The sequence below is a fragment of the Lampris incognitus genome, chromosome 7, assembly GCF_029633865.1.
Source record: "Lampris incognitus isolate fLamInc1 chromosome 7, fLamInc1.hap2, whole genome shotgun sequence".
In the NCBI taxonomy this organism is placed as follows: domain Eukaryota; kingdom Metazoa; phylum Chordata; class Actinopteri; order Lampriformes; family Lampridae; genus Lampris; species Lampris incognitus.
Genome location: NC_079217.1, coordinates 54,487,588 through 54,509,019, shown reverse-complemented (window position 1 = coordinate 54,509,019; position 21,432 = coordinate 54,487,588). Strand labels below are relative to the sequence as shown.

General features: G+C 46.4%; 1 protein-coding gene across 1 annotated transcript in view; it reads right to left on the bottom strand.

Moving 5' to 3' along the window:
* The window catches only part of dner (delta/notch-like EGF repeat containing), a 142,786-nt gene extending 130,409 nt beyond the window's left edge, over window positions 1–12,377 (bottom strand). The window contains exon 1 of the mRNA XM_056282893.1: window positions 12,084–12,377. Within this exon, the coding sequence (XP_056138868.1) occupies window positions 12,084–12,377 (294 nt within the window). The remainder of the gene's footprint in view (window positions 1–12,083) is intronic.
* Window positions 12,378–21,432: the final 9,055 nt, after the last annotated feature.

Below are 21,432 nucleotides of genomic sequence, written 5' to 3'. Positions count from 1 at the left end.
TTGAAAAAGTCGTGCTTGCCTTTGTTCACTCTAGCCTTCGTTCAATCTAGGCTTGTTTACCTGACGCTTGGAAGTAACAGCAGTGATTTAAAGAACACTGATTGCTAATTGTCTGCCAGGAGTGCAGGCCACACTCTGGCCACTTAATACCCAATTGGCCAAAGAGGTACACTGAAAATAGGCTTATTGCCCAGAAACTGGACACTATGTAAAACTCTATCAAACCTCACACAATACTATTAAAACTGCAAACAGCAAGTTACCAAGGAATATATTTATAAGCTAAAAGGATAACTAAGTCAAAACAGCTAAGCAACAAGAAATATTTAAGGGCACACTAGGTTAAAAACAGATACAGCTAGAATAAGTAAATAAGACAAGTAAGTAAATAGAATAAGACAGCTACAGCTAGAATAAGATCCCACTAGGAACCAGCAGCAGATGTATAGAGAAAATGGCTTATACTCAAGCAGCTGGAATAAGACTAATAGCAACTTGTTAAGCAAGAAAGATGATACTTACTCTATTCTAGATGAACCAGCAATTCAGAATCACTCCAAAAGTTAAAATGCACACTGGATTGAAACTGAATCAGGCCAGAGTTATAAAATCCCTGTGATGTTCTGGCCACACCCTGGTCACTTAACACCCAATTGGCCAAAGAGGTACACTGAAAATAGGCCCATTGCCCAGAAACTGGTCACTTATGTAAAACTCTATCAAACCTCACACAATACTATTAAAACTGCAAACAGCAAGTTTCCAAGGAATATATTAATAAGCTAAAAGGATAACTAAGTCAAAACAGCTAGGCAACAAGAAATATTTAAGGGCACACTAGGTGAAAAAACAGCTACAGCTAGATTAAGTAAATAAGACAAGTAAGTAAACAGAATAAGACAGCTACAGCTAGAACAAGTTCCCACTAGGTACCAGCAGCAGATGTATAGAAAAAAGGACTAATACTCAAGCAGCTGGAATAAGACTAGTAGCAACTTGTTAAGCAAGAAAGATGATACTTACTCTATTCTAGATGAACCAGTAATTCAGAATCACTCCAGAAGTTAAGATGCACACTGACCTACATTACCTACCTGACCTACATGTCTTTGGACTGTAGGAAGAAACCAGAGCCCCCGGAGGAAACCCACACAGACACGGGGAGAACATGCAAACTACACACAGAGGATGACCCAGGACGACCACCAAGGTTGGACTACCTCGGGGCTGAACGCAGGACCTTCTTCCTGTGAGGCGAACGCGCTAACCACTGCACCACCATGCCTATAGATTTATATATACATTTAAAATATACATTTAAGACAGATATTCTTCTAGTGAATCGCCTGGCTGTCCACACGTCTTCACATAGTGCTGCCTCAACCAGAAGTCTTAAATGTATGGTAAAGGACGCACGCAGCATATTCCCCAAGGATGACAGTGTGGATCAGGATGTGGAGGACAATATGAGGAGCTTATGTCAAGTTATTCACTTTCACTGGGGAGCGTTCCAGTTTGACCCTCCATCCATATGCATAAAGGCTCTCTCAGCTAGCAGGCCCCTCCATACACCACCACTCACTCTCTACAGATCAAAAGGGCAGGTGATGTGTGATATGGAAATGAGCAAAGCATTTGGCTACAAACCCTCCTGTTCAAAGGCAATACAGTCCACATCACTGCATTTGAGGAAATTAACACGATAGAACTGATAATTGATTGACAATGGCCTCAAAAATGTCTTCTTTTTTTCTTTTTCTTTTTGTTGTTCGTGGTCATTTGCTCTATAAAAGTATTTGCAGAATAAAAACAGCAATCTTCCTTCCATAAATTCATATCACTTTGGAAACTACATCTCTCTCTCAAATGGCTAAACTTTTATGAAACAAAAAAATATTAATAGTGCACCTTTTTAAAGCCAGTCAGATGTTACATCACTCACATCAGTCCTCTTATGTATAATTGTAAAACTACTTGAGTAGCAGCAATTCACATATAAAGTACATTAGCATGTGAGCAAATGATAGAACACAATTCTTTTTTTCCTACGAACAGCTTTCTTTGAACATACACTACCGTTCAAAAGTTTGGGATCACCCAAACAATTTTGTGTTTTCCATGAAAAGTCACACTTATTCACCACCATATGTTGTGAAATGAATAGAAAATAGAGTCAAGACATTGACAAGGTTAGAAATAATGATTTGTATTTGAAATAAGATTTTTTTTACATCAAACTTTGCTTTCGTCAAAGAATCCTCCATTTGCAGCAATTACAGCATTGCAGACCTTTGGCATTCTAGCTGTTAATTTGTTGAGGTAATCTGGAGAAATTGCACCCCACGCTTCCAGAAGCAGCTCCCACAAGTTGGATTGGTTGGATGGGCACTTCTTTGAGCAGATTGAGTTTCTGGAGCATCACATTTGTGGGGTCAATTAAACGCTCAAAATGGCCAGAAAAAGAGAACTTTCATCTGAAACTCGACAGTCTATTCTTGTTCTTAGAAATGAAGGCTATTCCATGCGAGAAATTGCTAAGAAATTGAAGATTTCCTACACCGGTGTGTACTACTCCCTTCAGAGGACAGCACAAACAGGCTCTAACCAGAGTAGAAAAAGAAGTGGGAGGCCGCGTTGCACTACTGAGCAAGAAGATAAGTACATTAGAGTCTCTAGTTTGAGAAACAGACGCCTCACAGGTCCCCAACTGGCATCTTCATTAAATAGTTCCTGTTAGAGCTTGCACTTTGCTTTGTGATCAATAAGTCATGACCAAAAAATACCATGGCACACTGCTTTGCAAAAATTAAAAAGCCTTCAATATATGGGCTTTGCACCTATGCGTTTCAACTCGCAGTCTTCTTCAAGACATGTAGAAACAAGAAACAGCCCACAGATACACCAAGCCTGATGCCAGCTGCCAGGCAATCAGAGTAGCACTGGATAATTGACAGGTGGAGTCAAGTAAGTGGGTGTGTATATAATTAGGTAAATTTCTAACAAGGCATCAATATCTTTAGGGTTAGCAAATCCATCTTAAGTAATCAATAGCATCAGATATTCACAAACCGTCACACAAATATAATTACATAGAAAAATACCCATACATATCAGAATCACATATCAAATCACGTTTTCAGTGGGTGTCGGACTCCGTCAAGGTTGTCCCTTGTCTCCGATTCTGTTTGTGATATTCATGGACAGGCTCTCAAGGCGCAGCAAAGGTGAGGAGTTTGTCCGTTTCGGGAACCTCAGAATTGCATCTCTGGTGTTCGCATATGTTGTAGTTTTTCTGGCTCCATCAGAACGCGATCTTTAGCATGCACTGGGGCGGCTTGAAGCTGAGTCTGACCTTCAAGTCTGAGGCCATGATGGTTCTCTACCGGAAAATGGTGGATTGCTCCTTCTGGGTTGGGGATGAGTTGTTGCCTCAAGTGAAGGAGTTCAAGTAGCTCGAGGTCTTGTTCACGAGTGAGGGTAGGATGGAGCAGGAGATTGACAGGCGGATTGGTACAGCGTCAAAGTAATGCAGACCCGGGCCATTGTGGTGAAGAGGGAGCTGAGCGGGAAGGCAAAGCTCTCAATTTACCAGTCAATCTTCGTTCCAACCCTCACCTATGGTCATGAGCTTTGGGTAGTGACCGAAAGGGTGAGATTGCGGATACAAGCGGCTGAAATGAGTTTCCTCCGTAGGGCGTCTGGGCTCAGCCTTAGAGACAGGGTGAGGAGCTCGGACATCCGGAGGGAGCTCGGAGTAGAGCCGCTGCTCCCTCGCGTCGAAAGGGGCTAGTTGAGGTGGTTCGGGCATCTGATTAGGATGCCTCCTGGGTGCCTTCCTTTGGAGGTTTTCCGGGCACGGCCAACTGGGAGGAGACCCCGGGGTAGACCCAGAACTCGCTGGAGGGACTACATGTCCAATCTGGCCTGTAAATACTTTGGGATCCCTCAGGAGGAGCTGGAGGGCATTGCTGGGGAGAGGAACGTCTGGAGTGCCCTACTTAGCTTGGTGCCACCGCTACCCGACCCCGGAGAAGCGGCTGAAGATGTATGAATGAATGAATGAATGAATTAATGAATTAATGAATATCAGAATCAGAAATCAGAATCAGAAACACTTTGTTATTTCATTTCATGCACTTCCGCACATGAATTGAAACAAAACATCGTTTCCCACAGCAGCGCAACACAAAAATAAAAACACCTATCTGAAAACTACAAGAACACATATATCCAAACTAACACATATATCTAAACTAAACAACAACAAAAAAATCACTGTCCAGGAGACCGAACGCTGGCCAGGATGACTGTCGGAACTGCCGGTCTATATGGGTTAGCAGTTAGCTTAGCCTTCCCCGCTTCCGCATCCTGTCAGACCGCCCTCAGTGTTACCTCTTCGGGAACAGTTCCAGGCAGGGCCATGGTCCCTGGGTCCACAGGACGCAGCAGACCAAGCTCTCCCAGCCGATCCAGCACCAGCGCTCCCAGCGATCAAATGAAGACAAACTTAGACGCAGACGTGGAGACACTGCTTGGACCGTACTGGGTGAGGCTGCCGCAAACTTGAATTCGCGCCGCCATCTTCTCACACCGGAAGCGGAACTATGTAATATATACCATTATATATACACTACCGTTCAAAAGTTTGGGATCACCCAAACAATTTCGTGTTTTCCATGAAAAGTCACACTTATTCACCACCATATGTTGTGAAATGAATAGAAAATAGAGTCAAGACATTGACAAGGTTAGAAATAATGATTTTTATTTGAAATAAGATTTTTTTTACATCAAACTTTGCTTTCGTTAAAGAATCCTCCATTTGCAGCAATTACAGCATTGCAGACCTTTGGCATTCTAGCTGTTAATTTGTTGAGGTAATCTGGAGAAATTGCACCCCACGCTTCCAGAAGCAGCTCCCACAAGTTGGATTGGTTGGATGGGCACTTCTTTGAGCAGATTGAGTTTCTGGAGCATCACATTTGTGGGGTCAATTAAACGCTCAAAATGGCCAGAAAAAGAGAACTTTCATCTGAAACTCGACAGTCTATTCTTGTTCTTAGAAATGAAGGCTATTCCATGCGAGAAATTGCTAAGAAATTGAAGATTTCCTACACCGGTGTGTACTACTCCCTTCAGAGGACAGCACAAACAGGCTCTAACAGGTACTATTTAATGAAGATGCCAGTTGGGGACCTGTGAGGCGTCTGTTTCTCAAACTAGAGACTCTAATGTACTTATCTTCTTGCTCAGTTGTGCAACGCGGCCTCCCACTTCTTTTTCTACTCTGGTTAGAGCCTGTTTGTGCTGTCCTCTGAAGGGAGTAGTACACACCGGTGTAGGAAATCTTCAATTTCTTAGCAATTTCTCGCATGGAATAGCCTTCATTTCTAAGAACAAGAATAGACTGTCGAGTTTCAGATGAAAGTTCTCTTTTTCTGGCCATTTTGAGCGTTTAATTGACCCCACAAATGTGATGCTCCAGAAACTCAATCTGCTCAAAGAAGTGCCCATCCAACCAATCCAACTTGTGGGAGCTGCTTCTGGAAGCGTGGGGTGCAATTTCTCCAGATTACCTCAACAAATTAACAGCTAGAATGCCAAAGGTTTGCAATGCTGTAATTGCTGCAAATGGAGGATTCTTTGACGAAAGCAAAGTTTGATGTAAAAAAAAATCTTATTTCAAATACAAATCATTATTTCTAACCTTGTCAATGTCTTGACTCTATTTTCTATTCATTTCACAACATATGGTGGTGAATAAGTGTGACTTTTCATGGAAAACACGAAATTGTTTGGGTGATCCCAAACTTTTGAACGGTAGTGTACATATAATGGTACAGTAGATGAGCCCTCGGTATAGGTTCCAATACTTCACTGGTTACCAGCAATAAGGAGAGAGCTAACTCGATTAATAGGGCGTGTAAAGGGATTTTATGGAGGGGTCGTCCCATCACAACTAATATAGTGTAACGTGCATGGATAAGTAGACACGTTGGCCGCTAGCAGACGGGTCTGACCCTTTAGTCGAGCGGTCAGCGATGTCTCCCGCGGCGTGGGCGATACGGGTTCGCGTCCCGGCCGCGGCAGTTCCTGTGGTTGCCCTCCGAATTCGCTACATTGGTGTCAGAAGTGGAATGGTGAGACCGTAAGGCCATCGGAAGCGAATGCTCTCAGAGGCGTAAAGGAGCTGATATGCTTCCCGAAGGAGGGGGGGTAGTATAACGTGCATGGATAAGCAGACAGTTGGCAGCTGGCTGACGGCTCTGACCCTTTAGTCGAGCGGTTAGCGATGTCTCCAGCGGCGCAGGTGATACGGGTTCGCGCCGCGGCAGTTTCTGTGGTTTCCCTCTTAATTCGCTACAATATGTACAGATATCAGGGCTGGACTCCTAATAGCCCTTAACTTGAAGATCCAAAATGTTTCTCTTTGTAACAGTTTCTTTGGGCTATCTCCTCCCCTGAGACATTTATATCTACTGCTTTGAGTGAGTCCGGGTTACATCCGTGGTGCTGTTTATGGGGTAGTCTTCTTTTCCTGTGCAAATGGCATATTTGTGCCCAGCGATTCTCTCTTCCAGTTTTCTTTTTGTTCTCCCCACATAAAAATAGCCACATGGGCATTGCAGGTGGTATACTTACTACATGGGTTGTATTGCAGTTAATGATTCCTTTTACAGTATAGGTTTTAGTTGAGTGTACATCTTTGAAATTGTTAGTTTGTTGCATGGTGTCACAGTGATTACATCTACCACACTTGAAAAAGCCTAGTGGTCTGTGATCGAGCCAAGTGCCCTTTCCATCTCCCGGTAGATAGTTATGGACCACCTTGTCTCCTATGTTGGTGCTCCTCTGAAACTAACAGCTGGTGCAGATAGAAATGCATCTTTAGGAAGTGGATCACTTTCTATGATTTTCCAATTATTTTTGATAATTTGCTTTATCTTATTTGCTCTAGTGTTATACTGTGTCACAAAGTATATCTTTTGTTGTTCTACTGGGTCCTTTTGCTTCTGTTGCCGGAGTTCCTGTCTTCTCAGTTTATATAGGCCTCGTTAATAGTATTGGTTTTGTAGCCTCTATTTAGAAACCGTGTTTGCATTTCGTTTGCCTTAACTTCAAAATCTGGCTCTTGATCACAGATCCTCTTAAGACGTTGAAATTGTCCATAGGGGATTTTCTTCTTTTTTTTTGTTGGGGGGAGGGGTTCTCCCCAGTTTTGTAAGCCCAACACTAACCCTAATGGGTTAGTGGTATTGGTAGGCACAGTAAAGAAAAGTAAAACTAGGAGTGTATATTGAAAACGATTCTTAATTGCCAAAATAATTTCTGGATTAGCATTTAAGCAGAGGTGTCAACTAAATGGATTTCTCTGTGGTGATGTGCTTCAGGTGGGGGGAAAATGACCAATATTTAATCCACTCGGTTTTAGAAATTGGCCCTTGCAGTTCTAACACACATCTGCTCCTGCACAGTCTCAATGCTCTGCATTTTAACTACTGTGCTCTGCATTTTAACTGCTGTGCTCTGCTGCATTTTTGACTTTAAAGTGTTTTTTTATTATTATTTACAATGCTGGACGACAGGGTTATAGAGTAAGGTAAAACACAGGGGGGAAGACAGGATTAAACCTTAAGCTAGAAGGGATCATAAGCATCACAAAAGACCAAAACCTCCCACCAGGCTAAATGAGATTCTGAACTGTGCTTATCATTTTCATTGCCACTGCAACAGAGCACTGCTTGCATAATGAAAACTAATGATAACTGATTTTTAGGAACAGAAGAAGTCCCAAAGGTATTTAGGCAATAGCATCATCTTCACCCCAATGTGTTTTCTGAAGGCCAGTGTAAAAGAGGTAATCCAGACTTAAATCACCTTTGGGACACCGGGCCAATGTCATTTGAAAAAATCTTGCAAACATGTGGCAATCATTTCCTCTAGCTCTTGACAGAGCAGCTTCAGCAAATACATAAGGAAAAGTTCTCTTTATATATATAAATTTTTTTTTTTGTATATTACCATATTCCTTGTGGCTTCCATCTCCCTGCTCACTAACAAGCCGGGAATATCAAAGCGCCTGTTAGACCAAAGGCTGGTGATGAGCTGTGAGCCCTGTCTAATTGGATGCGGTTGAGGTTGTATCTGTAGCAGCAGAGTGAATGGCCCTGGGAGACAAGTGTTGACCTCCACACACACACACACACACACACACACACACACACACACACACACACACACACACACACACACACACACACACACACACACACACACACACACACACACACACACACACCTCCATCTTTTCTTAGTTAGGATGCAACAACCTCAGTGCAGGGCTCAATCTACTTTAAATTTAGTCTTTGCAGGAAGTGGATTAGCTTCAAAACACAAATACTAACAAAAAAACAACAACTTTTGCATGAAAAGGCAGTAACATCAGGCCTGAATGGACATAATGTAAAACAGGTGTTGTCTGAGGAGGTGAACTGTGAAACTGATTTCGCTGGCGATGGGCAGTTACATCTTACTGTTACATTATAAGGCCTTGGTGGGAAAAAAAGTTAGCCGTCAGACAGGAAAACTCAGCTGGTGGAATTTTAAAGGAGAAACCTGCCTGGATATGGAAAGGAAAAAAAACAAACTTTGTGGACAAATTCCCTTCAAATGAGATCTCAAAATCATCTTCACTAGGATTCAGAAACCTCCATTCACCATATCTGTTGTGAAGCTAGCCAGCTAGTTATGATTATGAAGACCCCACCTGGAGAGGTAGTATATCCATCCACCCATTTCCATCCACTATCCAAGCCGCTTATCCTAATTAGGGTTGCGGGGTGCTGGAGCCTATCCCAGCAGTCAGTGGGCAGAAGGCGGGGAGACACCCTGGGCAGGTCGCCAGTCCATCACAGGTTCGACACATTCACACCTAGGGACAATTTAGTATGGCCAATTCACCTGAACTACATGTCTTTGGACTGTGGGAGTCAACATCCATTTTAGAGCTCCAACTGGACCATTAGTTTAGTCCAGCTATTTCTCTTCCTTCTCCTCCATCACTCTTTCATCCCATCTTCCACCGAGAGTAAAGCACAAAAAACAGATTCAACTCAAACAAATAATGTGGAGGCCCTGATCTAAAGAACGCCCCGGAAATGTGGCTATTGTTCTCCTCCCTCACGTAATACACTGGTTGAATAATCCAATAAACGCTCTCTGGCCTCAGGTCTTTGAAGAGTGCTTGTTGTACTCTGTCAGACTCTCAGCCCCATTGTGTTCGAGGGTAGGTTGCCAAATCCGTCAGGCCATACAACAGACCCTTTTCAATAATAAATAAGCCGGGAGCGTGGAGCTTAATAACTCCGAGAGAGACCAGCGGCGATACGGTCCATCAGGAAAGCTTACGGGCTGTGATCCAGAAAGGTGCGGACCAACCTCAAAAGGCGACGTGGAGAAGAAAGGGAAAGAACTAAAGCAGGATTGTTTTCATTCGGTTCCCTGGTGAGCTGGATTACATATGACTCATTGAGTTCACCTACTCTAAACCGGGTCTTGGAGAAACTTGGAGAAAAAAAGGGAACGATTGGGGTGTGCGGGTGTGAGTGACTCTGATACACTCATTGAAAATGGCATTCGTCCTGTAAATCCCAATGGCCCGCTCAAACTGTCTTTGGCATGAAAAAGCTAGTTCTTTACTCTCATAAGAGAAAAATCAATAGTTTGTCGGATAGCATCAGTCTTGCCAGCCGTTCTCTCTCCTCCTCCTATCTCTGTCTTACCCTACCACCGCCCCATGTTGGACCTCTCTCTCTCTCTCTCTCTCTCTCTCTCTCTCTCTCTCTCTCTCTCTCTCTCTCTCTCTCTCTCTCTCTCTCTCTCTCTCTCTCTCCTCTATCTCTTGTCCCAGTTCTCCGCCCCTTCTGTCTCTTTCTCTGTCCGTCTTCCTCTTCCCAGTGTCTCTCCGGGGACCGTCTGTGTTGTGACGCATGCGGAGGAGAGGAGTGCAAACTGTCGGGGTGACCGACCAAACAGGTCGTTTACCAAATCTCTCATCGACTGCTGCTCCAGTTTCCATGGAGAAACAGGCAGCGAAAGGGGGGGGGGGAAACGACAGAAGAAGAAAGAAAAGAAAAATCAATCAGTTATTCCCCAAAAGTGAAATGTGATCGGCAGGCTGAGCCGGTGCTGTGCTGCTAGGAGACATGAAGGACCAGGGGGGTGTAACGGTCACGCAGAGCCTCGCGGGGCTCCCCGGAGGCGTTGCGCCCGGGCAGCGATATGATTCGCCTGCTTACTGTGAAGGAGAGAAATCGGAAGTGATCACCGCACCTTTCGGACTCGCGTCCTGTGACGACACCGTCGCCCGTCCGCGTGGTGCGGAGCGGGAGCTGCGACGCTAAGAGACTGCAGCTGCGCCTGCTTTCTATTCTGGGAGAGGAAACCAGGACAGCCAAGGAGACAGCCATAGGGTCCCTTGGTTAAATGCTCCATTAAGCGGTCCTCACCTTCTCCCGGTGCTCTTCGAGCTGTCCCCTCCATGCCGGCCGCTCACACACACCTACCTATATCCCCGCACATCTCAACGCACACATAAGGACACACGTACTTACACGTGACATACATGCACGTTCACACCCCTGCGTTGGTAAGCGCAGACACTCACTGGGACACATTGCGGGGGTGGAGGGGGGGTGAGGCGTGGTGCCACCTGTTGGCGGCACCATCAGAAGTTCTTCCGGTCACCTTGCTAATTCCGCCGGAGACCGGATGACGCGGCAGTCAGCCTGTTTGTCCTCTCTGTCTTTGGTGGGTGCACTTTTTCCCTTTTTCCTTACCTCGGTAGGAGTCAAGCGCTTTGCGGCCCGGCCCGCAGAATATATGCGGGCCGGGCCGCAGAGTATATGCGGGCTGTCTGCACGGGAAAGGTCAACGCTGATCCGCACGAACTCCAGGCAGCGCAACATAAGATAGGACGACCTGTCACCACTGAGATTTGTGTGCACATCGTTTAAGCAGTGCAGCCGAGAGCGGAAAGGTGTGTATTTACTGTAACTGTGGCTATCAGTGATATGTTAATCACACACACACACACACACACACACACACACACACACACACACACACACACACACACACACACACACACACACACACACACACTGTTAATGACGCCAAATCCCACATACTTCTGGACAACCCGCCCCGCCCCCCCCCAGCCCGCAGTTTTCTCTTGCTCCTCGCTGTTACTGCTCCTGTTGTCATAGCAACGCTGCACTCCTCTCCATGTCTCCATGAGCAGCACATGCTCCCATTAAAACGCTATCTTCAAATAGTAGAAAATACAATCACGCACACACACAGACACACACACACACATGCACACACACACGTCTGCAGACAAAATGCACACACACATCAATGCACGGATACTGTACACACACCAACACCGCTATGGCGTTTTGGATATTCATGAGTGAAAACAAATGTTCTGCCAACATCAAATAACAACGCAAACTCCGTGTTGAGCTCGCAGACCGAAAGGAAGCACTTCCACACACACACACACACACACACACACACACACACACACACACACACACACACACACACACACACACACACACACACACACACACACACACACACACACACAACACACTTTTTATCCTTTGAGTTTCACCTCAACCTCATTAAACGGAAGCTGCGATATAGCGAGACTAATGAGCATCAAGCTTATCCCGAGGAGCTCTCGCTTTTAATCTGGTAAGGATGTTTGTATTTTGCTTATGGACCACGAGCAACGCACCAAGTGTGTGATTTGCTCGACCCATAGCTAAGGAATAGAAAGGCACACACACACACACACACACACACACACACACACACACACACACACACACACACACACACACACACACACACACACACACACACACACACACACAAACTCATTGTCCAAGTTCAAACCTCAGAGCAAGAAACTCAGCATCACGTTCAGGCAGCCTGACATCACAGCTTGATGCCGGTCTCTCGTCTCAGTAAAACCTCGTGCTCGTCTCAGTAAAACCTCGTGCTCTCACCTCGCAGTTGCGTCCTGTGAAGCCCCGGGCACACGTGCAGGTGTACTCCCAGGTCTCCTCCGGCCTTCCGTCGGAGCGTAGAGCCAGACAGAAGCCCCCGTTGAGGCAGGGTCGTCCCTCGCAGGGGTCCGGGTGAGGTGTGGCCTGGGTTGGGGTCGGCTCTGCCGGGGCTGGGGTGTCGGGGGCCAACTGGAAGGAGGACGGGATGGCTTCGATCCTGACGCTCAGGAGGAGCAGGAGAGGCAGGGTCTGTTGGGGACAACAGAGAAATGCCCGCGAGCTGTACGGACTCATCCTCGTCCCGGTTGTCTGCCCTCGGTTCCCTCTTCTGTTCTTCTCTCTTCCTTCTTTCTCCTCTCTGGTCTTGCTAGCAGCTGCTGGCTGGGCTTTGGATGCCACTGACAGGTGGACGAGCGTATGAGGATGGGAGGACAGTGTGTGTCTCTGTGTGTGTCTGCGTGTGTGTGTGTGTGTGTGAGTGAGTGAGTGAGCGAGCAAGGCAGGCGGTTAGGATACTAAACCACTGGGTAAACTGCAAGAGAGAGAGAGAGAGAGAGCACTGGCTTACCGTGTGGAGAGAGAGCGGGAGAAGAGAGACAGGAGGAGGAGGAGGAAGAGGAGGGGGGCAGTGACGATAACAGGTGACGACACACACACACACACACACACACACACACACACACACACACACACACACACACACACACACACACACACACACACACTCCCCCAAAACAGCCTTCGCTTCCCCGCACCCTTTTCTGTTCCAGTTTCTCCCTCTGGGTCTTTTCTCCCCTCCCTCTGCCTTCTCTGCCTATCTCTCTCTTTCATTCTCTCTCTATCTCTCCCTTTCATTCTCTCTCTATCTCTCCCTTTCATTCTCTCTCTATCTCTGTCTTTCATTCTCTCTCTATCTCTGTCTTTCATTCTCTCTCTATCTCTCTCTTTCATTCTCACTCTATCTCTCTCTTTCATTCTCTCTCTATCTCTCTCTTTCATTCTCACTCTATCTCTCTCTTTCATTCTCTCTCTATCTCTCCCTTTCTCTTTCATTCTCTCTCTATCTCTCTCTTTCTCTTTCATTCTCTCTCTATCTCTCTCTTTCTCTTTCATTCTCTCTCTATCTCTCCCTTTCATTCTCTCTCTATCTCTCTCGTTCATTCTCTCTATCTCTCCCTTTCATTCTCTCTCTATCTCTCTCTTTCATTCTCTCTCTTTCAGTCTCTCTCTATCTCTCTCTTTCAGTCTCGCACATCCACATCCACACACGATGCGCAGAGCAACAGAAGACCTGGCATGGATCTCATTAAAAATCTCATCATCCATAACCTGTCCTTGGAGCCCAGTATCCAGAGAGGCAGGGTGGGGTGGGGGGTGGCAGGAGGGGGCTGCAGACAGAGAGGGGGTAGAGACGGGGGGGGTGAGAGCCTCATTAGCTTTGCCTTGGAGATTAGCTGTTTTATGGTGATAAGAGGCAGCTTTATTAACACAAGGGGGTGATGTGCTCCGACACCCAAACTCTCCACCGCAGCGCTGTGCTGGCGGTGGCCAACAAGCCGAGGTGGCTAGGGGCGGTCAAGGTGGCTCAAATGTCAAAGCAGATTAAAAGCCATCCATCCGAGTGTGTGAGTGTTTGAGTGAGGTCGGCTTGTCAATTGCACACACTTGAGCAACCAAAACAAGAGATGTGATGGGAGAGTTGAACATCATCCTTTGTTCACTCCACATTGCTCCGATTGATTAACTGGATCTTAAAACCCCTTCACGCACAGTGCTCACTACAGCTGTCCAGGAGCCGTTTTCTTGCACATGCCTGGCTTTCGATGATATAGTTGCACATCAGCCACCGCGGTGGACGCTACTGCGTCATACCAGACACTGCCACCCACTGGCCAGCCGTTGTAAGAGCAATACAAATGTCTCAAACCCAAGATGGCCGACGGATGGCCAAAAATGCTGCGTAGCTCCGGGATAGCTTGCCAATCCTTCTACAGTAGGAGACCCTTGCAGGTCAATAAAATCTGGTAACATCGAGTAAAAACTAAGGAGTAAAAAAATTGATGAAATTAGCAAGTATTGATTTTACGTTTGGAGGAAATAACGATTAATCATCTGTCCACTAAATTGGACATCATGCATCACTGGCTATATTTCAGCTGCAGTTCATACCGTTACTGCGACTTTGGTGTTCTTGGGAATACTTCATCTGCAGTAGCCTTTTGGCTGGAAATCAATTGGTTTATGTTATCATTATGTAACTTGTAGTTTTTGTAACAAAAACAATATTTTGTCCAAATTAGTTCCATTATAGGCGGCACGGTGGCGCAGTGGTCGCCTCACAGCAAGAAGGTCCTGGGTTCGAGCCCCGGGGTAGTCCACCCTTGGGGATTGTCGCGGGTCGTCCTCTGTATGGAGTTTGCATGTTCTCCCAGTGTCTGTGTGGGTTTCCTCCCACAGTCCAAAGACAGGCAGCTCAGGCGAATCGGCCGTACTAAATTTTCCCTAGGTGTGTGAGGGTGTGTGTGTGTGTGTGTGTGGGCCCTGTGATGGTCTGGTGGCCTGCCCAGGGTGTCTTCCCACCTGCCACCCAATGACTGCTGGGATAGGCCCCAGCATCTCCGCGACCCTGACAGCAGGATAAGCGGTTTGGATAATGGATGGATGGATGGCTCCATTATGTGAGCAGCAGTTAGTGTCTTTATAGTTTGTAGCGCTCAGGTGCAGTGCGTGATAGAAAGGCCTATAGGACAGTGCAGTAAATACCATCTGAGTCAAGTGAGGATGATGCTAGTGGCAGTGGGGATGAATGACTGCCAGAAAAAGAAGGATTAACCAATGCTAGCAGTAAGGGACAGTAGAGCTGAGGGAGCTGAGGATATCTAGGATGTGCTGCCTTCTTCTTTCTCGTCTTCTTCTTTTTCTTCTTGGTGTTTATTGGCGGTTGGCAAACAACGAAATGGTGCATTACCGTTACCAGCTGGTATGGAGTGTGGATCAGAACGTCTATTATTTGCGCTACCCCCCCCTCCCGAAAAAAAATCTCAAATATTCTTAATTAGTTACTCTAAGGAACTGAAATAAGATTTTATAACACCTCGATAGAGCTCAAGGACAGAAAAAAGCAGAATTGCCTGGAAAACCAAAGACAACCAGTTTGAGGGAGACGCTTCCTTTTTTAGGAGAGTGGGATGTAAATGTTGAGTAATTTTATATTCTATTCTATCATCGTTATATTATTATTATATTGTTGTATTGTAGTGACCTACTTTAGGCAGGTTCGATATTCACCATGTGGGCCAGAGCCTGTCCCTTTAAGACAGTGGGTTCAGGGGTTAGGAGGGTTAGGAGGGGGGGATTGTGGGTCGACGCGAGGTGGGGGTTTTGTTGATTATGAACTGTTCCCTTGAAGTTTGTTGGAGGAAATAAACGACCCTACGGCTGTGTGGTCGAAAGGAGAGTGGTCTCGTCTCCTTTCTGTCATCTTCCACAATATTATATTATACTGAGTAATATAATGTTGAGTAATGTTGAAAATATGTGAACACATTAGTTTAACAGCAATAAATATAAATATTATTTTGTAGTTTTCAAAGAATATATCATTTTATTCATTGGTTTGTTAAATACACATTTCCTCAGTTGAAACCTGAAATGGATGCTGTCCACCTGAGTGGACATGTGAAAGACTCCTTGAAAAATGATGTTTAAAAAAATGAAGTTAAACATTTTTTTTTCATGACTGAAGAGGGAATAAGAACACTAAGGGAAAAAAAATCCTGACTGAGGTTGTCATAATTCATGCATGAAAGGGATGCATTGGACTGAAGTTATAACTATTCTAACCAGTTTGAACACAAAGTTAAAAAACTACATTTCAAATATATTTTATATATATATTTGTCACATATATTAATTAGCTGATGAGTCAAGAACACTCTTTAGCAATTATTTTGATGAAATTGTACTTATTAAGCACAATAAGAAAGACATTTTTCAGATTAAGAGTGAATGACATGATTTAAGATGTCATTAATGTTTGACACTAATCTGCAGGAATAATGAAAACATCTGCCATATTTAAATTAATTTGATAACTACAATTATAAAACTATTAAAACTCTGTTGGTCTTGTTCACAGCACATGAAGATGTCAATGCCACTTTAATATTTAGTAAAATATGTTTATTTTTCTGACAGGAAAGTAAGTCAACACAGACATACAGGTGCTAACATTTGGTTGTGGCTTGGTAACAACTGTAACAGCACACAGTCATGACACATTCTTGTGGGATAGCTAGCAGCTGCAATATTAGGAAAGGGCATTCATGTAAGTTTCAAACAACAATCTAGAAATAAAGTCATAGGGACCAAAACTTGCAAAAATTCTGTAGATCCATCTGTGTCGGCCCTGTGATGGCCTGGCAGCCTGTCCAGGGTGTCTCCCCGCCTACCGCCCAATGACTGCTGGAATAGGCTCCAGCATCCCCACGACCTCGAGAGCAGGATAAGCGGTTAAGATAATGGATGGATGGATTCACCTGACCTACATGTCTTTGGACTGTGGGAGGAAACTGGAGTACCTGGAGGAAACCCACACAGACACGGGGAGAAGACGCAAACTCCGCACAGAGGATGACTCGGTATGGTCCCAAAGGTTAGACTATCCCGGGGCTCGAACCCAGAACCTTCTTGCTGTGAGGCACTAACCACAGCACCACCAGGAACATTGAAACAGGATAACAAAATTATATGGATTTATAAGAAACATAAAAAGAAAATGAGATGAGGGGGATGCCAAGCAGTGTCCAGGTGGTGACCACCATCACCATGGAGACCTGGGAGGAGGACAGGCTACACATGCACACAAGGGAGACTCACATCACACCATTCACAGACACAGAAGAGAAAGGAGAAGACATCATTCAGAGAGAGGGAAAAGACATGTGAGAGAAGAGAACAGTTTGCAATAGTCAATCTATGCTCTATAATCTCGTTGGCAGAACAGTGGTTGGTAAATTAATTGAGACAGAAACTGACCTGCCATGTAGTACATGTGAAGTACTCAAAGACAACTAATGTAGGCTAAGGCAAAATGGTGAGTTTTAAGTTTGGATTTAAAGGACTCAACAGACTGATTGTCTGATGGCAGCAGGCAGGTTATTCCACAAGAACGGAGCCTGATAGGAAAAGGCCCTGCCACCAGCTGACTTCTTCTTAACTTTCGGTACACACAGGAGCCCTGTCCAAAGACGTTGAATCAAGTGCAACTGGACTTGGTATATAATATACCAAGTCCAGTTGCACTTGATTCAACTCCTTTGGATAACCATGACCTGGATGAATGAGAACATTCATAGACACAGGAGCCCTGTATTTTGAGAGTGAAGAGCTCGAGATGGAATGTGCAGTTTAAAGAGATCAGACAGGTAAGATGGGGAAAGCCCATTTAGGATTTTATAAGTCAGCAGAAGCACCTTGTATTCTGATCAAACATGGATAGGAAGCCAATGAAGGGAGGCAATAACTGGTGTAATATGGTCAAATTTGTAGTTTTAGCTAGGATTATAGCTGCAGCATTCTGAACCATCTGAAGACTTTTAGCGCTAGAGCACTAGAGTTCTCTCTACCAGAGAAAAAGGAAGACTGATCATTTAAACTTAGGGGACATTTTTGACTAACTATTTTGAGGTGTGATAGTTACAGACACACAGACACAAAGACACACACACGTTCATTCCTAGGGACAATTTAGTACGGCCAATTCACCTGACCTACATGTCTTTGGACTGTGGGAGGAAACCGGAGCCCCCCGAAGAAACCTGTCAGTACTGAACCACAGGCTTAGACTCAAACCGCAGACTCAGTTCACAAAATCAATCCTTTTAATAAAAATGAGGTCTGTACACAGGTGATCTGATAGCAAGGCAACAGTGTCCAAATCGGGAGGCGAAAGGCGAGGTCAAAAAAGGCAAAAACAGGTCAGGACACTATAGGGCTCAAGAAACTTACACAAGGGGAAAAATGCTGGAACGGTGTCACAAGGAACAAGATGAACTGGCACAGAAGGAAGGGAACACAATGGAAGACCCGGTTGAGGGAGGGGTCCAGGATGTTGCTGGCCGAGACCCAGGAACGTTCTTCCGGGCCGTATCCCTCCCAGTCGACCAGGTATTGGGAGCCCCGGCCCCAATGCCGGACCGCCAAGAGCTTGCGGACAGTGTAAACAGGACCACCATCAATGAACCGGGGGGGGGGGGCTGGAGGCAGGGACCAGAGGGCTTTCTATGGCCGGTTTGATCTGACTCACGTAGAAGGATGGGTGGACTCTCATGGCTCTGGGGAATTTGAGCTTGACAGCAACTGGGTTAATGACCTTGGAAATAGGGAATGGCCCCACAAACCTGGGAGCGAGTTTCCGAGACTCCACTCTGAGAGGCAGGTCTTTAGTGGCTAGCCATACCCTCTGGCTGCTCCTGTAAGTGGGGGCAGGGATCCGCCGTCAGTCAGCCGCCTTCTTGTAACGTTCGGAAATGCGGAGCAGGGTGCGGCGGGCCAGGGCCCAGGTGCAGCGACAGCGGCGCACCAGAGCCAGTACAGAGGGCACACTGACCACCCTCTCGAGGGCAGGGAAGAGAGGAGGTTGATATCCATAGGCACTGAAAGGGGCAGAGACCAGATGAGGAACATGGGAGAGAGTTGTGTGCATACTCAACCCAGGTGAGCTGACTGCTCCACGTGTTGGAGCTCTGGGAGGCGAGGCAACGCAGGCTGGTCTCCAGCTCCTGGTTCAGCCGCTCCATCTGACCGTTGGTTTGGGGATGGTGGCCAGATGAGAGGCTGACGGATGCTCCCAGGAGTGAACAGAAAGCCCGACAGAACTGTGCCACAAACTGCGGGCCCTGGTCAGACACGATGTCCCTGGGGAAGCCATGGAGGTGAAAAACATGATGCAGCATCACCTCGGCTGTCTGCTTGGCCGAGGGCAACTTGGGCAAGGGAACAAAATGAACCATCTTTGAAAATCTATCCACCACCATGAGGATGGTGGTGTTACATTCGGAAGGGGGGAGACCAGTCACAAAGTCCACGGAGATGTCTGACCAGGGTCGATGTGGCACAGGGAGTGGGTGAAGTTGACCAGAAGCTGGGCGTCGGGAGACCTTACTGCGAGCACACACTGGACAGGCTGCCACATACTCTGTCACCTCCTTCTCCATGACCGGCCACCAGAACCACTGTCGTATGATGAACAAGGTCCTGCATACTCCAGGGTGACAGGATAACCGGGAAGAGTGGGCCCAGTGGATGACCTGTGAATGCAAGACAGGAGGCACAAACAGCCGGTTCGGCGGGCAGCCTACCAGAGGTTGACAGTTCATATTGGCCTCGGTGACCCTTCTCTCAATGTCCCAAGTGACAGAATCCACAACACACGAGGGAGGAAGAATGGGAGTAGGATTTTTATAAGAGTTCTCGGAGGGAAACAAACGGGAGAGAGCATCAGGCTTTAAGTTCTTGGAGCCAGGGCGATAAGACAGGGTGAAATGGAACCAGTTGAAAAAGAGAGCCCACCCTGCTTGCCGAGAGTTGAGCCTCTTGGCCATCCTCAAGTACTCAAGGTTCTTATGACCCGGACAGACGAGAAAAGGCTGTTCGACCCTTCCGAAAAGTGTCTCCACTCCTCCAATGCCACCTTGATGGCAAGCAGCTCAGAGTTGCCAACATCATTGTTTCTCTCAGAGGCCGACAGCTTGCGGGAAAGAAAGGCACAGGGGTGTAGCTTATTGTCCTTAGCTGACCTCTGGGAGAGAACAGCTCCCACCCCCACATCGGAGGCATCCAGATCCACCACAAACTGCAGGTTGGGGTCAGGCAACGTGAGGACAGGAGCTGAAGTGAAGCTGGTCTTCAGTCTCTGGAAAGCGAGCTCAGCCCGGGGATTCCACTGGAAGCTAAGCTTAGAAGAGGTCAGTGAATGAAGGGGGGCAGCAACAGAACTAAAATTCCTGACGAACTTTCTGTAAAATTTAGCAAACCCCAGGAATCGTTAAACCTCCTTATTGCTAGTGGGAGTGGGCCAATCCACAACAGCACTAACCTTTTCTGGGTCCATCCTGACCTCCCCCTCAGACACGATGAACCCCAGGAAGGACACGGAGGGCACGTGAAACTCACACTTCTCAGCTTTGACAAAGACTTGGTGGTGGAGGAGGCACTGGAGGACCCACTGGATGTGCTGAATATGAGTTTGCTCATCAGGGCAGAAGATTAAGATGTCATCCAGGTAAACAAAAACAAACTCATTGAGCATATCCCGGAGGACGTCGTTCACCAGGGCCTGAAAGACAGCTGGGGCATTGGTAAGTCCAAACGGCATGACCAGGTACTCGTAATGACCACTGGGAGTGTTAAATGCTGTCTTCCATTCATCCCCCTCCCTTATTCTAACTAGGTGATAAACATTCCTTAAGTCCAGTTTAGTGAAAACCTTAGCACCATTTAGTAGTTCAAAAGCAGTGGAAATTAAAGGGAGGGGGTACCTGTTGCGAACGGTGATTTTGTTGAGTCCTCTGTAGTCAATGCAAGGCCGCAGGGTTTTATCCTTCTTGTCAACGAAGAAGAACCCAGCACCAGCAGGAGAGGGGGAAGGCCGAATAATCCCTGCAGCCAGGGATTCCTCAATGTACTTTATCATGGCCTGCGTTTCAGGAGCTGACAGGGAATACAGGCAACCCTTGAGTGGTGAAGTTCCGGGAAGCAAGTCAATGGCGCAGTCATAGGCCCGGTGCGGAGGCAAGGATATGGCATGGGCCTTGCTAAAAACCTCCTTAAGGTCATGGTAGCAGACGGGAACCCTGGAAAGGTCGGGAAACTCTGGATTCAGGCTGGGGGAGTTCTGGGAGGTGTTAGGAGGTTGAAGCTCTGAAAGGAAAGGTTAAGAGGATGAGAGACAGTTCTTTGCACAAGTCTTTCCCCATGAAATTACCTGCCCTGTTTTCTAGTCTATATGGGGTCTGTGGAGTGTGAGCCAGGGGTATCCCAGGATAAGTGGGTGCTGAGGAGCTCGAAAGACATGAAAGCTGATTCTTTCGCTGTGAGAGTCGGGAAAAGACAGGTGCAGTGACTGAATGCGATGGGTGACCTTATATAATAGCCTGCCGTCAAGGGCACTGGCATCCAGGGGCTGGTTGAGGCGGAAGGTTTTGAGGCCCAGCTTCCTGGCTAGATCAAAGTCCATTAGGTTAGCATCTAAGCTGGAATAAACTAGGACTGGATGCTTAAGAGAGAACGCAGGGGAGATACTAGAGGTTGCAAACGAGAGGGATTAGAAACAGTCATAGCACGGCTC